The sequence below is a fragment of the Micropterus dolomieu genome, unplaced genomic scaffold (genome assembly GCF_021292245.1).
Source record: "Micropterus dolomieu isolate WLL.071019.BEF.003 ecotype Adirondacks unplaced genomic scaffold, ASM2129224v1 scaffold_200, whole genome shotgun sequence".
NCBI lineage: Eukaryota > Metazoa > Chordata > Actinopteri > Centrarchiformes > Centrarchidae > Micropterus > Micropterus dolomieu.
This window is the reverse complement of record NW_025744192.1, coordinates 13251-28718: the sequence shown is the minus strand read 5'-3', so window position 1 is coordinate 28718 and position 15468 is coordinate 13251. Positions and strand designations below refer to the sequence as shown.

Here is a 15468-nt window from a genome sequence, read left to right as displayed (position 1 = left end):
CTTCTCGGGGGCTTTGGGTCAGACAGAAGAGATAACACCCTGAGCTGACCGCAGCCTGCTCTCAGAGGTCAGAGGTCAAAGATAACCTAATCCCAACCCTTTAAATACAGAGAGCCCCGACCATGTGACGCCTCGTGTGCTCTAACAGCGACAGGAAGCTGAAAGTTTGTTGTTTGGCTGCAGAGTTCAGGACCAGCTGCAGCAGAACGAGGTGCGTACGACAAAATAAAAGCACGGAACCTTTAGACTGAAGGGGTGGACAGATGTGAGCGTCTTTAATCCCAACATGTTTCACCCTGAGATTATCTGCCAGGCTGTGTGACATCAGGGAAGCAGACTGAGACCCTGCACATAGTCCAGTCTACGTGGAACCAGATCTTCTCTTGTTGAAGCAGGAGAGGTTCGAAGCTCCAGCTCCGTCTGTGAGAACGTGAGGGAGGCTTTCACTTCCTGAAGGATCTCCTCCCACAAGCAAAGTGCCCTTAAAGCTGAAAGCTGAAAGATGGCAGTGAGAGCGCTGAGAAATACACAACAACTGACCTCTGATCAGTCGTCTTTCCCAGGATCTGGGTTTGTGGGTCTTAAAGACTGTAAGCTAACCTGGTTTCTGAAGTCCTCCTCCCTCAATCTGACACCGTGACGCAGTTCAGTTTTCAAACATGTTATGTTTCCTTTGCTACCAAGGTTATGTCTACAGCGCCTGTTGTTGTGGAGATGTAATCTATGTAATCTGGGACAGGCACCTCAGCCGGGGGCCCAGAGGAAACAATCGCCCCCTTTGGACATTTAATTTAATAAACAGTTAAATGATTAATTAATGTGGCTTTCTGTTACAGACAGTACACACAGTTTGTAGGAGGGAAAACAAACAGACGAAGACATTTTTAATAATTAATTTCAGGCATTAACATATTTCTTCTTAGCTGACCCACCTGCTGCAGCACATCCACGACTTTTACTTTTAATCCTGTGTTTTTTCTAATTGTTGCATCAGTTCTAGTGTTGTAGAACTCGGACATTGAGGAAGTTTTATTTCAGGACCAGTCAAGACCAGAACTTTGGGAATATCAATAAATTGCTTTTGCATCGTCTGATTTATTTGTTAACATCCAAACTTTGATTGGATGTAAAAGTTTTTTCCTCAAATGGAACCAATAATGTGTTGTTACCGTTAACGAGCAGTGTTGAATAAAGACGCTTACGTTGATTTCAGCTCTTAGTGTTTGTATGTGGGTGTTTTTAATGGGAATGTGGATCTTTCAGATCAGTTTGAAAAGCACCTCTGATCTAGTTCCACATTTTATTGTGTGTCATGTAATGTGGGGAACTGGTCTTGGTCCACACGTCTACACTCAGGACGATTTATTGAAACAGAGGACAGGAGGTGGTTCAGGATGAGTGTTTATGAGATTATAAAGTTGTGTAATCTCTGAAGGTTTGTTCGGTAACTAAATGTTTGGACTGTGGGAACAGTTAGCGGCCCGATGATGACCTGACGGCCTCAGAGTCCCACAGGGTTCAGATCCTGAGAGACGGCAGTCCCACATGTATTTTGGTCGTCGGCCACTGAGATATTTATAGACGAGCAGCAGCCGTTTGCAGAGCTGCCGTGGTGCCTTCAGGTGTCTTGGTTTCTCAGCAGATTCCTGAAGTTGTCTTTTAATTTCCCCGGCGGACAGTAAATGAAGTGACGTGGACAGAAAGACCCGTAGCAGCATGACACCAAGTTATGTAACAGCTCTTATGGGTAAGAGGCGTATAAATATAAAAAGGCTTTGGACTCTGTTGACCTGCAAATCATTTGGAGCAAAGTCAGTAAATAATCTGATTGAGTAAATATTTGTTCAGGAGCAAAACCAAACAATGAAGTTCAGCAGGAGAAAGTTCAGGTGTGATAAGGCCTGCGTCCCTGACTGAGCCGCCTCATGTTTGACCTGAAAATAGGTCTTTCCTCATGAAACCAGGCGGCTCTGTGGTGAAAGCGTCCCGGCAGCAGTCAAACATTAATCTCAGGTTAATCTCTGTCGTGTTTACCTCATCTGCGCCTTCTGAAATACTGACCGATTGAGCTTCTAACGCCAGCAGATAAAGAAATCCAGCAGTCAGAGGTGCTGTGTGCAGATCTCTATTACTGTAATGATGATAAAGAGGACACATTCAGATCAGGCAGCACGTCGTCACACCTGAACGACAAAACAACATGTGACTGTTCTGCTCCAGAGACCAGACCTCTGACATCGACAGCTCGCTTTGGATAAAGGCATCGAAATTTAAGGGCTCAGATTAGTGCGGCGATACACTCGCTCCCGAAACGTGAACAAAAAAGAAGATATTAGAATTAATATTCACCACTGTGATTTATGATCTGGGGGTCTGAGCCCCCTCCCCCCCCAGAAGATTTTGAGCATTAAACACTTAATTTCAGACATTTTCTGCACCAACTTATGGTGGAAATGTCTTTATAAAGGGAAACACAACATTCAGCTGGCAGGTGACGATTCAAAATATAAAAATCAAACAGATCATGACGCAGCAATCAGCAGCTTGTTGTTTAGCTTAAGTTACTTTTTTTGGACACATATAATGGAGACGTGTCCCCAGCGTCCCCTTATAAGCTGCTGTTTCTCTGGTGAGGACGGGCTGGATCATGAGACAACAATTTCACTTGTTCAGAAAAACTTTAAAAATATATCACTATCTTTGGGGAAAAAATAAATGAGCACAAAACACAAAATAAGTACATTATTATTATTATTATTTTTGTTATTAATTTGCAGTTGAATGCCTTTAAATGTGCCATTTTACCTGTGAGGATCTGCAGACTCCAGGACACCTTCAGGTTCACTCACCTTCCATCTAACGGACACAACTGAAGGACTTCAGCTTCAGAATATGAATAATCTGGTTTTACATTTCTCTCAGTAGACAAACTACAGTGTACAAAAAAAGAAAAACTCACAACAAAAACAACAACATTTGTAGACAGCAAGACAAGAACATCAAAAATATTAGATTATATATAGTATAATATTTACAGTACATTACTCACAACAGTCACTTTTACAGGCAGGCAGGGCTGCAACTAACAGTTTTATTGTTAATTAATCTGTTTATTAATTCCTTAATCAATTAGTGCTGATCAGCGTGTAGGCTGTGCAGTATTCACCTCTGAGGGATTTGTGGAAGTATAAAGCAGCATTAAATGGTCCCTCAAGTCAGAAACAGCTTTATTGCCAAGTACTTTAGTTTTAGTACTTTAAATGTGTACATATGTGAGTGCAGTACTTGGGTAAATGATATACTGACTGTATATCCAGAATATGAACCAGTGGACTGGTGATGTATGTTTGATCCTGCGGGGGGCGGCAGCGGTTGAAACTGCCGAGAGAAGAAGCAGGTCTGCAGTACACATCATCAGCACGTCCTTCTCTGCTGGAGGTTAATGTACAAACGCTCCAGTGAGGAATAACAGAGGAGTGGAGATCTAAAGGGCTGATAAGGGAAAGTTGTTAGAGCATGAAGAGCTTTGTGTTCTGTTAAATATGGAGCGATTAAAGCCTTTCAGACCTTTGGCTAATAAAAGATTCTGTACTCAGAGGCTGCTCCTGGGCTGAGGCAGCTTTGCTAACAAAACAACTGTACGTGGACTAAACTCTGAACCATTTCTCTTTGCTTTCACTCAAAATGCATTCAGTGACCACTTTCTCCAGAATCCATGAACTCTGCTTTTAAACCACCTGCAAAACATTAGATATCTGCAGCACTGAGTCCAAAACTGTTAAAGACACATGCAGAACAGAGTGATGGCAAATGTCCTGCATTTCTGCAGCAAGCAGACTGGAATATATAGAACATCTTAGCAGAATATTTACATACATGTCATGTTTACATAAACTGGAAACAAGTGAAATAAAACTGTATTGCAGCACTGAGGGTAGTGAAGCAGATTTCTGATGTTTTCTTGTCAGATATATTTTAGTGCAGTCAGTACAGTGAAAATATTTTGTTCTTCTATAATGAAATCAAGGTGGTGGGGACATGATGATACACTCAGCTCACAAGATGCACAATAGCAGGGTCGGGTTTATTTCTAGGCTTTAAAGGGAAACACAAAATTCAGGTGGCAATTCAAAATATAATGAAATAATCAGCTTTTTAGCTTGAGTCACTTTTTTTTGCCAATACACATTTATGTTCCTCCATATTTACACTGCATGTTTCCTTTCTGTTTCATTTTTCCCACATGCTTTCAAATAATGTTGGGGACAAAATCAGCTCATTCAAAAAGTGGTGGGGACATCAGAATCAGGATCAGGATCAGAATCAGAATCAGGATCAGGATCAGAATCAGAATCAGAATCAGAATCAGGATCAAGATCAGAACCAGAATCAGAATCAGGATCAGAATCAGGATCAGAATCAGAATAAGGATCAGAATCAGAATCAAGATAAGGATCAGAATCAGAATCAAGATCAAGATCAGAACCAGGATCAGGATCAGAATCAGAATCAAGATCAGAATCAGAATCAAGATCAGGATCGGGATCAGAATCAGAAGGAGCTTTATTGCCAAGTAGTGTTTTACGAGGAATTTGCTGTGGTGATGAGGTGCTACAGGCAGACAAACATACAGTCAACATAAATAAATGTGGAAATATGTAAATACGGAGTGACCAAATGCAAGTTTATAAGAATAACAGAAGAGCAGAGAAACATAATCCAACTGTTTGCAGAGAAAGAACAAGGTGGCAGATATTTACATGTGCACTACTCCTGTTTGTGCTGCGCAGCCGTGCTGTGACGTGTTTTGCAGGTGTTATGAAAGCTCTCTGACAGAGAATAGTTTTTTATTGTGAGACGTGTATGAAGTGTTTGGTGGTTTGAGAGACTTTAGGAGGTGAGATTAACTGTTTGGCCGAGATGCATGCTGGTAATACAGACCGTGTGGACAGTTTTTAATCACTTTTGACCGCTGCAGTAAAATAAATAAATAAATAAATAAATAAAAGGTCTGGACCACACGTCCTGCCGCGCATGCGCCCTGCCTCCGGTTCGCCTGATCTGACGTCACCGTCCTCTCCCGCGAGCTCCTCCCGGCGCAGAGACCAGGATGTGAGCGATGCTGCTGAAGCGGGCAGGAAACGGGCGCTGATTTTATGGTTAACACGGCGGAATATAACCCGAGAGACTCGTGGACGGTTCGTTCTGCCGCTCACGGCTGAGGAGTAAGAAATAAATCACGGTAAGACTCAACGAGCCGGCGGCGTTTCCGCCGTCGGCCGCTAAGTTAGCCAACAGTAGCTAATAGCTGTCATGTTGACGCAGCGGAGCTAAAGCTGACGAAGAACAGCTGGGTGTGTTTACTCACCTGAAACTCGCACCTGACGCAGTATTTAAACGCGTAATAATGCTTTAACGGTCCGAAAGGCTGCTTTACGTTAACACAGCCCGGTTCCGTCTCATTTCCATGGTGACAGCATGACCCAGCTGACCAGGCGGCTCCCACATCGCGGCACGTGACCAATCCACACATTATTATTATTATTACTACAGGGAGTATAGTTGGACTGGATCAGTAACAGACCCCCCCTCTGTGGGACCAGGGACAGGGTTTCGGGACTACAGGAGGCTGGTTTTAAAGGGTTAACGCGTCACGAGGAGAGCTAATCGATCATTTAACCATAACCCTGGTGATGTCAGTGTGACGTCATCAGGGTTGCCTCACCTGAGGAGAAGTGTGATTCAGAGTGAGCTGTCCTGCCGGTCTTACCTGTGCACCTGGAGGCAGCCTCTCCTGCCGGTTCCACCTGCCCCACCTCGCCTGGACAGAACCAACAATTTAAAGAATCGTTATTTATTTTTCTCTTGAGCCGTTTTTAAATGATGAAATTCATCGTCAACAGATTTTCCTTCACGACGCCAAGTCTCCAGAATCCAATTACTTTCCTCCTTGAATGAATCGCAACCTTTGTTCTGTAACTTCAGTCCCTCGCTGAGATCTAATCAAAGTCCTGATTCCCAGGGTCACCGCAGTGATTTGAGTGGTGCCCCCCCCCTCCTCCCCGTGGAACAACACAAAAGACCCTTTCATGGTTCACAGGTCCGCATGCTTCAGTTGGACAGTCCCGTCCCGTTCTTAATGAATCGGTGACGTCGAGGTTCTTCTCGGTATGTGTAGCTGCAGTAATTGGATGAAGAGCAGCAGCTTGTTTCTTCATCATCATCATCATCAGCGCATCAGTCACGGCTTCCCAAGCTGTAACGCTGAATGCTGCTGTGGCCGTACGCTGATATTTTCATTTAAATGTTTTGTTATGAGTTAAAGCTGCGCAGATGTGTTAGCTTCATGGCTTTATGTTTTTATGATCATCTGAGACGTGAAAACATCAGATTTCCACAAACGCAGAGAATTAAAAAGCGTGCATCAGCTGTGAAACCAGCAGCTGACAGAAAGCAGCCGCTCTGCTCTCTGTTTCCATCACCGTTAGTTTGTAGTTCAGTGACCTGACATCTGTTTGTAAAGGTCATATCCTGCCAACTAAAGCTCACAGCAGCGGCTCAACTAACGATTTTAATCATCTATATTTGTTTGGGGGGTTCGGCTCCTGTCAGTCAGCAGAATTTAATGTCCCCACGTCCTGATGGTCCAGTTAGTTCGGTCTGTACAACTTCATGTGTACTCGTCTGGGTTCTTTAGCAGAAAGTCAGCGCGTTGTGTCTGAAGCTGCACAACATTGCGATACTTTTCTTTTCTGCGATGTATTGCGATATGAAAAAATACAGGAAGTTTCACCAGATTACTTCAGTTGCTCTATTGGAAAATAATCCTAAAAGAATTGATCACATGACCAAGAATAATATTGGGCTTGCTGGTTTGCAGAGGCTGCAGAGGCTGCTCGTCACTCACTAGTTACAAACTGTGTATCCAGGAACTCTTAAATCAGAGTAAATGATGTCACATCTGACAAACGTGAAATGAGAACTGTCCAAGTTTTCATTTTGTATCCAGCTGCAAAATAAGTTGAGTTATTTGAGTTAATTTGACTTGTTTGGCATTGCTTTGTTCTGCAATAAGACTATCGCACAAGACCGGTGTTATATTGTGCAGCCTTACTCGTTTCAGCATCGTCATCACTACGTGCCCTTGTGCGATAACTTTTTTTTGCTGCTGGACACAAAATGAAAACTTGCACAGTTCTCATTTTCTACAAGAGAAGTTTGTGGGATGTAACATCACTCACTGCATTAAAGCTCGAGGACGGATGGTTTGCACTCATTTATTTTTATGTTCTGTTCCTTTTCCCGATAAAATCACCTTTTCAAACAGGATTTAAAGTCATCTGGTCAAACTTCCTTGTAAAAATATTGCTATGTCAGTTTTTTCGTGCAGCTCCAGTTGTGTCCTTGAGTCACCTGATCCCGGACACGAACAGAACCTGACAGGAGTTGACCTGGACTTGCTCGTCTCGCAGGTTTGTGTCGGGCCCCTGAGAGGAGCGCAGCGGGATGAGCGGGGCCGCTCTGGGTATCGAGATCGTGGTGGTGTTTTTCCTGGCGCTGTTCCTGCTGCACCGGTATGGAGACTTCAAGAAGCAGCAGCGCATGGTGCTGTTCGGCACGCTGCTGGCCTGGTACCTGTGCTTCCTCATCGTCTTCATCTTACCTCTGGACGTCAGCACGGTCAGTACGCCACGGCCACACGCCGCTCAGGTTCACCGGACTCTGCAAAGACCTGAACCCGTGTGTTCTCTCTCCTTACAGACCATCTACAACCAGTGTAAGGTAGACCACAAGGAGCACGCCGCTGTTCCCACCGTCACCCCGCTGCCGTCCAATCACACAGCAGCAAACGCCTCAGTCGCGCCCACTAAAAGGTGAGTGCGTCTCTCGGCCGAGGAGCTGATGTAGGTCTCGTTATCAATGCAGATCCCAGATTACCGACAGTCTCGTCCTTCTGCTGTGTGATGTAGCACCGCTGCTCGTCCCCCTGAAGCTTAACAAGCTAAATATCATAATTCCTGAACATGTTGTAACGTCAGAGGAGGTGCTCGTTATTTCAGGCGAGGAGGCTCCTCCTCTATAAAACACTGCAGGATGCCCTGACACAGCTGTTAGATTAGCTGCAGACGGTAAAACACCAGATAAAAATCTGCTTGGCCTCTCAAGGACGCAGAATATAACGCAGTTTAATAAAACAGGAGACACTGACTGATCCACTTCAGTCTTTTCCTTCAGACCGGGGAAACTATAATAACCCGACTGTATATTTTCTGCTTACGTTGAATAAATGAATATCCAGCAGAAGTGTTTTCATGCAGCGTGAGAGCGAACAGGAAGAACTTAAATGTCGCGTCATCCTCTGCTCAGTCACTGCTACATGTTATGAAACAGCAGCAGAGCTTCCTAATCAATAATGAAAGTGGCGAGGGGAAGTTCTCTGAGTGTGTCAGGCTGCTGTGAGAATAAAGAGCCGGCATTTACAGGCAGAAACACGAAGACGGGAAGCTTCAGTCTCTGAGCCGTGTCTGACCTCCTCTCTGTCCTCTCTGTAGCAGCGCTCCGAAGCCCTGCTACAAGCCCTGGAGCTACATCCCCGATGGCATCATGCCGGTGTTCTGGAGGGTGGTGTACTGGACGTCCCAGTGTCTCACATGGTCCGTACGATAAACCCTCAACATGTTGTTGTTGTTACCAGCGTGGAGCTCTTACAGGTTGCTCTTGTGTTTCCAGGCTGCTGCTGCCCTTCATGCAGTCGTACGCTCGCTCTGGAGGCTTCTCCATCACTGGGAAAATCAAGACGGCGCTGATAGAGAATGCTATTTACTACGGGACCTACCTGCTCATCTTCGGCTCTCTGCTCATTTACGTGGCCGTTCATCCTGAGTGGCACCTCTCCTGGTGAGTCGACTGACGGCGTAACGTCTGATATATTCATATCTCTGCGTGATTCAGACGGTCAGGTGACCGATCGTCTCTTACCGACGTCCTGCCCACGTTTAGGATCCAGTATTTATTTAGAATATGTGACGGTACGCAGCTCATAGTGCGCCCTCAGCCCCTGAAGCAGCTCTGCTGGGAGGGTTTATTATCTGCACCACAGCTCTCCCGACGGTTCCTCTAATGTTTTGACTGATATCCACAGAGCAGGTCAGTGGTAATCTCTTCTTCTGATGTTTTCAACCAGCAGCAGCTGTTTAGAGGTTCTGCTGCAAAACGTCTCAGAAAGAGACACAAAGCCACAGTTTGAAACTCTGCTCTGCTCACGTCGCTCGCTGACAGGACAGAGCTGTGAGCGAGTGAGCCGTAAAGTGAATCACATGATGTGTAGTGTGTAGATAATTACACCTTTCTTTATTTTATACTGTGTGACTCAAGTTGAGGAGACACCTGCTGGGGATTAGTAGTAGTGCTGGATCACGGTATGATGTGTCTGCATGGACAGTAAGCTGGTTACTCATGTCCATCCAGGTAGACAGGTGCACCTCAAAAAAGCACCAGATAATCAGCTGATTAGAGCTGATCTCTGGTCAACTTTTCCATATTATAAATTTTGAATATATTTTGGACCTGAAATATTTAGCTTTATGTGAAATGAATCTAGAATCTGTTAAAGTTTGACTTTTTGAATTAAATTACAGAAGAAAATGAACTTTTTTTCTGGATGATTGTTATGCAGCTGTTTGAACAGGGTCATCAAAGTAGCCTGAGTGGCAGCTCCAACAGAGGGTCCCCTTATAGGCCTAGTCCGCACGTACACGGGTATTTTTATAAACATAGTTATAAAACCTCTGTGTACATGAAAACGCAAAAACAGCGTTTAGAAAAAGGACACGGCGTCTCTCTGTGTGACAGCAGCTCGGTTTAATCCTCCCCGTGTGGTTCAGGTACGAGCTCCAGACCATCGGGATCACGGCGGCCAACACCTGGGGCCTGTTCCTGCTGGTGCTGCTGCTCGGGTACGGGTTGGTGGAAATCCCCCGGTCCTACTGGAACGCTTCGCGACACGGACACCTGCTCATCAAGACGTACTTCAAGGCGTCCAAGCTGATGACGGAGAAGGCGGACGCGGAGGAGAACCTGGAGGACGTGATGGAGGTGGGCATCAGGAGGTTACTGTGATCTGTGGAGCTCAACTCACTGTTCTTACTGTGACGTCTGGTTTCACTGCAGGAGGTGAGGAAGGTCAGTGAATCCATCAAGTACAACCATCCACTGAGGAAGTACATCGATACCATTCTCAGAAAGGTCAGTGAACGCATCTTTAATGACAAACAGCCTCATGACCGATAGATCAGGTGGACTGATCTGACCCGTCCCCTCAGTGCCCCGTGGACTACCAGGAGAAGATGGGCAGGAACATGGACGACTACGAGGACTTTGATGACAAACAGAACACGTATCCCAGCGAGAAGAGCCTGGTGAAGCTCCACAAGCAGGTGAGCGTGAGGGAGGGGGGTCCACCTGTACATCAGGGGTCTGCAGGCCAGACTGAAGTCCTGATTTAAGGACGTCACCTTGAACAGTGTTCTTGCTTTCTTGCTTGTGGTTTCTGGAAAAATATGTTCTATACTCCACGGCAGAGACAACTGCCTTGAGTTACACACGTTTGTTAATTTAAAAGATTATTTTGTCCGTTAAGAAAGTCGCAGTTTGTCATAAAAACGGTAAAGAAAGCCGCTCAATGAACCAACATGTTAACGCTGTAATGCTAAGCTAACGTTCACTGCTTGCTTGAAACCAGCTCGGTAACTGAGCTCTGCTCCATGTACAGATGTTTCTCACTGGTGTGTTTAATCCAGCGACTCCTGGTCCTTTCATCACATCATCTGCACGTGGAAGTTAGCTTCAGTCATTAAGAGAAAAGTTACTACGTCACGTGCGCGTAGTGCTGGGCGACATGCCAAAAATGTCACCACGCTAAACACATATCATATCATTCCATATCCGTAATTATCGCCATAAATGTTAAGTTATTATTTCTTTCAAGTTTAAAGGCTGATCTTTGCTCCTGAGTGAAAATTGAAGAAACCAGATGGTTAATTATGTTGTTAAACTTTTCTTTATGGTCAGAATGAGACAAACACTTGATGCCAAACAGCGGATCACTTCACACATCTGAGTTAGAACATTTCAGTCCCTTTTCCCTCAACAAAATAAAAATCTTAATATAAAAAACAAGTGCTAATTCGTTTGTGATACAAATGAATCAAATCAAACATTAATTAACAATATGTTGAACATTTGCTATATTCTTATTGAGGAAAATTATATTGCGATAATTGATTATTGATTTATTGCCCAGCCCCGTGTGCACGACTTTTGGGTTTGTGCTCTTGGTAATTTTATTTTCACAGTCTTACACTTCAAAGGTTTTACATCAAACTGTGACTTTCTTGATTTTTGAATGTATATTTGAAATCGAGCATCATCATCACGGGTGTGATTCAGGGCACAATTGAAACGGGATTAAAACATTAGTTGTCTCAGGACCACAGTGGAAATAAGTGTGTAACTTTCTTGTGTTGTCCTCGACTCTTCTGATGTATATTATCACTGTAGATGACATTTTTTATGCATTTATTCGTGTTACTGTCCAAAAAGAAGTCAAAAAGACTTCTGCACATATTTTTTTCCAAAGTAAGGTCCCCTGGTGGTCCACCGAAGTGGGAGGGACTTTGGCTCTCTGTGGTAAATGGTCACGAGTTGCGACCCTAGAAAACGTTTAGACCAAGTGCAGCTGAGAAAGAGAACTGTGGCCTAAACAGGAACAGACGGAGTTACAGTAGGAGTGTTTGTGAAGGGGAGGAAGTGGAACAGGACTCCAACAGGTCAGATCAGCTGTTTGGAGGACCGAGTCATCATGTCGGACCAACAGACAGCGTTCTGTGGTTGATAATCGAACCAGAGTAGGCAGATCTGAGATGCCTGCCGTCCTCTTGAGACGATAAAACAAAATGCAGCACTGAGGTCCAGTAAAGCCAGAAAGGTCACCGACATCAGACACAAACGCAGGATCTTCTTTAACTTGAGCTGTGAGGAGATCTGAAGCCACGATATCAGCATGACGGAGACTGAGGGTGAAATTGGCGTAGAAGATTTTGTGTGGCAGCATGTTGGGCTCCTGAGTGGAAACAATAAACAGAGTGAATCGTCACACCCCGATCTGGAACCCTCCGAGGGCGTTTAATCTGCCACCATGGTGAATAAATCTCAAAGTTGTCCATGGTTGTAAAGTTCATCCCGGCTGTATTTTCTTCTGTGTTTGTGAGCAGGTGATCTACGCGGTCCAGAGACACAACAGGACTCGGGTCCAGTGGCAGATCCTCCTGCAGCAGGCCATCCATCTGGAGGACGTCGCCAAGAACGAGACCAGTTCGACCCACCAGTTCGTCCACAGCTTCCCGTCCTCCGAGCCGGCCGGCCGGTTCAGCAGATACGTGTACACGCAGACTGTAGGTGGGTCTGAGCGCGCACGCCGGTGCCGGCGCACCTTTCCTACGTGTACCGTCGTTTTCACGAGTTCTCAGAACCTGTAACTACGAATGAGACGTCCACAGAACTCTGATGTCCTCTGTGTGTGTGTGGTTGACAGAGTGGTACTGGGAGTGTCTCCTGAAGCGCTGGTTCTACCGGCTGCTGTCGGTGATCCTGACTCTGTTCAGCGTGGCCGTGGTCTGGTCCGAGTGCACCTTCTTCAGCACCCGGCCCGTCCTGTCCCTGTTCGCTGTGTTCATCCAGCTGGCTGAGCGAGACTACAACTACCTGTACATCGAGGTGGGACACGCAGACGGCATGAGAGGGTGCAGATTAGAGCGCAGAGTTAAAGTCAGCTGACCTGAACTCAGGTCTGTTCAGAAACCTCAGCAGGCTGTGAGGGTGTTTCCTCTGCAGCAGCTTTACCAAGAAGCTGTCACTGAATTCAGGAACAACCGGAGGAACCAGGACTAAATCTAGTTACCGTGGGAGTCCTGAGCTGTAGTTTCCCACCACACGGTTTGCAGCTCACAGTGATCTTTAAATAAATTGGCTGAAAAAAGCAGAAGTCTCAGTTTAAGAGTAACCTGTGATGCGCAGTGGACACTGAGGGACGTGTCCACTTAATCTAACTGCTTTGTGATGACCCCTCTCTCCACCAGATGGCGTGCTTCATCACCATCTTCTTCCTGTGTACCTGCGTTTACTCCACTGTGTTCCGCATCCGGGTTTTCAACTACTACTACCTGGCCTCCCATCACCAGACCGACGCCTACAGCCTCCAGTTCAGCGGCATGTGAGTGACGGACTCTGACTGTCTCCGCTCGGCCTCTTTACTTTAGTTTCAGGACTGCGATGTGATCCGTAATGTGACAAATGAAACCTAACCAGCTAAATATACACATACAGTACAGAGATCCACAGAATTAATCTTTATTTATGAGGCACCTTTCAGGATATCTAACAGGGAGCAGAGTGGAGAGAAGTCCTCTGTTTTCCTCGATGCTCAAAACAAAGCGTCACAAAAGAGAAGAAGACAAGCGACATAAATACTACAATAATATATAAAACTCCATAAAATTGAACTAGAATGGTAAATTAGAAAAAGAACATTATGAGAAATAATGTCGTTTGAATTCAGCAGCTGTTCCTCAGGACAAACAAACGTCTCGATGAAAGTCAGGAAAGCCGACCGTCATCAGATAAAGCGAGCAGCAGCAGGCTTTACTCATGTAGGAAGTATGAGTGCATGCTGGGTCTGTCAAACCTTTCTGTACTCGTGTAACAAGGTCAAAGAACCACGTTTCTGTTACAGACTGTGACTCTGTTCTCCGCAGGCTGTTCTGCCGTTTAACGCCTCCTCTGTGTCTGAACTTCCTGGGTCTGATCCACATGGACTCTGCCATCTCCCACCAGCAGAAGGAGCCGACGGCCTACACCTCGGTGAGCCTCCTCCGTCACTCGCGCGCAGTCTGACGCAGGCTGCGGGCTCAGCTGTGAAGCTGCTGCTTCTCTGACCGCCTTTTCTTTTCCAGATCATGGGATCGATGCGTGTTCTCTCTTTCATCGCTAACGGCTTCTACATCTACTACCCCATGCTGATCGTGATCCTCTGCATCGCCACCTACTTCAGGTGAGACCACACAGACTGTTAGAGTTCAGGCCTGCTGCTCACCGCAGCACTAATAATAATAATAACTCTCTCCTCAGTCTGGGGACTCGCTGCCTGAACCTTCTGGGCTTCCAGCAGTTTGTGGGCGACAGTGAAATGACCTCTGACCTGATCGACGAGGGCAAGGAGCTGATCCGACGGGGTAAGACTGATTAGTAAAGAACGGCCTGTTAAACGCTGCAGGTTAAACTCTAACCTCAAGGATCAATGTTGTTACAGAGAAAAGGAAGCGGCAGCGGGTTGAAGACGGAGAGAACAGACGCAGGGTGAGTAAAAACTCAGAGCTCCTCCAGGCTACACAGAGTTTTTAACTCCGTCCACATCCAACCAAAGGTCCTTAAAACCTTTCTGAGCTAAACTTCAGCTGTGTTCTTTTCTGCTCAGCAACACTGAGAAGTATAAATGCAGGATGTTTCTCCTGAACGAGCTCCAGACAGGATTCAGGATCAGTGTGAGGTAGTTTAGCGGTCCTGTCGGGCTCCTCGGGTCACGTCAGGGTCACTGAGCTAAAGTGAGCTAAAGGTGAGTCTCCAACACAGCGGGTCAGACTCTGTCTCTGCTCTCTGACGCAGCCGTCTGGATAAAGATGAACTCGCTGGTCTCCTACGTAACCCGGGTCCACTTTATCTTCTAGTTTCAGACGGACCGACTGACTTAGTTCCGGCACGCAGCGTGACTTTAGCTTCACTCGGTGTTCTCAAGCGTTTTCATTGGAGCGTGACGTCACGTGGAAACGCTGAATAGAGCTCATGTTCTGAGGGAAGAACAACGACTTTATTTGGACACTTCAGCCGCGTTTCCACCAAAAGTAGCCGTGACTTTTAGTCCCAGGATCTACTTTTCAAGGAACTAAAAGGCTCTTCAGCCCGTTGTTGTGTTTGTTTCCACGGCGGTCTGAAGCCAAATGAAGCAGCTGACATAAAGACCAGAGGACGGGCATCGTTAGTTAGTAACGTCACCATCCGTGAGCTAAATGTACGCATGAACCTCAGGTTTGATTGGGATATAAAGAAAAACAATGAAGAGACACACGAGTCCAAACAAATGCAATAACAGACTCCTGCACAGAGAAAGCAACACAGACCTGATGGAAACAGAAGAGCTCTGGACCCAGTTCCAGCTGGAAACCCACCGGCTGCTGTGTCCGAGCTACAAGTCTAATGCAGGTGTGGTGAATATTTTATTGGTCTGTAAATGTTGAAAAGAGACGAGCCGGAGAAGCAAAACACCCGAAACGCTCGACTTACGGCGAGTAGCCTCTACTCGACCAATCAGAAACACGCCCCCCCCCCCCCCCCCCCCCCCCCCCCCCCCCCCCCCCC

The 15468-nt window shown here is 45.9% G+C and overlaps 1 protein-coding gene and 1 long non-coding RNA gene across 6 annotated transcripts in view; one reads left to right on the top strand and one right to left on the bottom strand.

Annotated features, from left to right (window-relative positions):
* Positions 1–2058: 2058 nt before the first annotated feature.
* On the bottom strand, positions 2059–6115 carry LOC123967265. Its single transcript, XR_006824221.1, has 4 exons — positions 5369–6115; positions 3307–3492; positions 2806–2930; positions 2059–2131 (listed from the first exon to the last, which is right to left on the bottom strand). It is a non-coding gene; the product is annotated as an uncharacterized LOC123967265 (long non-coding RNA).
* Positions 5083–15468, top strand: part of lmbrd2b (LMBR1 domain containing 2b) — a 13189-nt gene continuing 2803 nt past the window's right edge. The window contains exons 1-15 of one of the 5 annotated variants that reach the window (XM_046043326.1): positions 5083–5242; positions 7378–7680; positions 7762–7874; positions 8556–8654; positions 8731–8898; positions 9885–10095; positions 10171–10245; positions 10323–10436; positions 12273–12456; positions 12593–12774; positions 13137–13270; positions 13812–13917; positions 14010–14107; positions 14185–14288; positions 14366–14412. In XM_046043326.1, coding sequence (XP_045899282.1) covers positions 7507–7680; positions 7762–7874; positions 8556–8654; positions 8731–8898; positions 9885–10095; positions 10171–10245; positions 10323–10436; positions 12273–12456; positions 12593–12774; positions 13137–13270; positions 13812–13917; positions 14010–14107; positions 14185–14288; positions 14366–14412 — 1809 coding nt within the window. In that variant the 5' untranslated portion in view covers positions 5083–5242; positions 7378–7506. Of the gene's footprint in view, positions 5243–5739; positions 6169–7377; positions 7681–7761; positions 7875–8552; positions 8655–8730; positions 8899–9884; positions 10096–10170; positions 10246–10322; positions 10437–12272; positions 12457–12592; positions 12775–13136; positions 13271–13811; positions 13918–14009; positions 14108–14184; positions 14289–14365; positions 14413–15468 lie in introns of those variants that run through there. The other 4 variants (XM_046043323.1, XM_046043321.1, XM_046043325.1 and 1 more) reach the window with 4 other exon arrangements.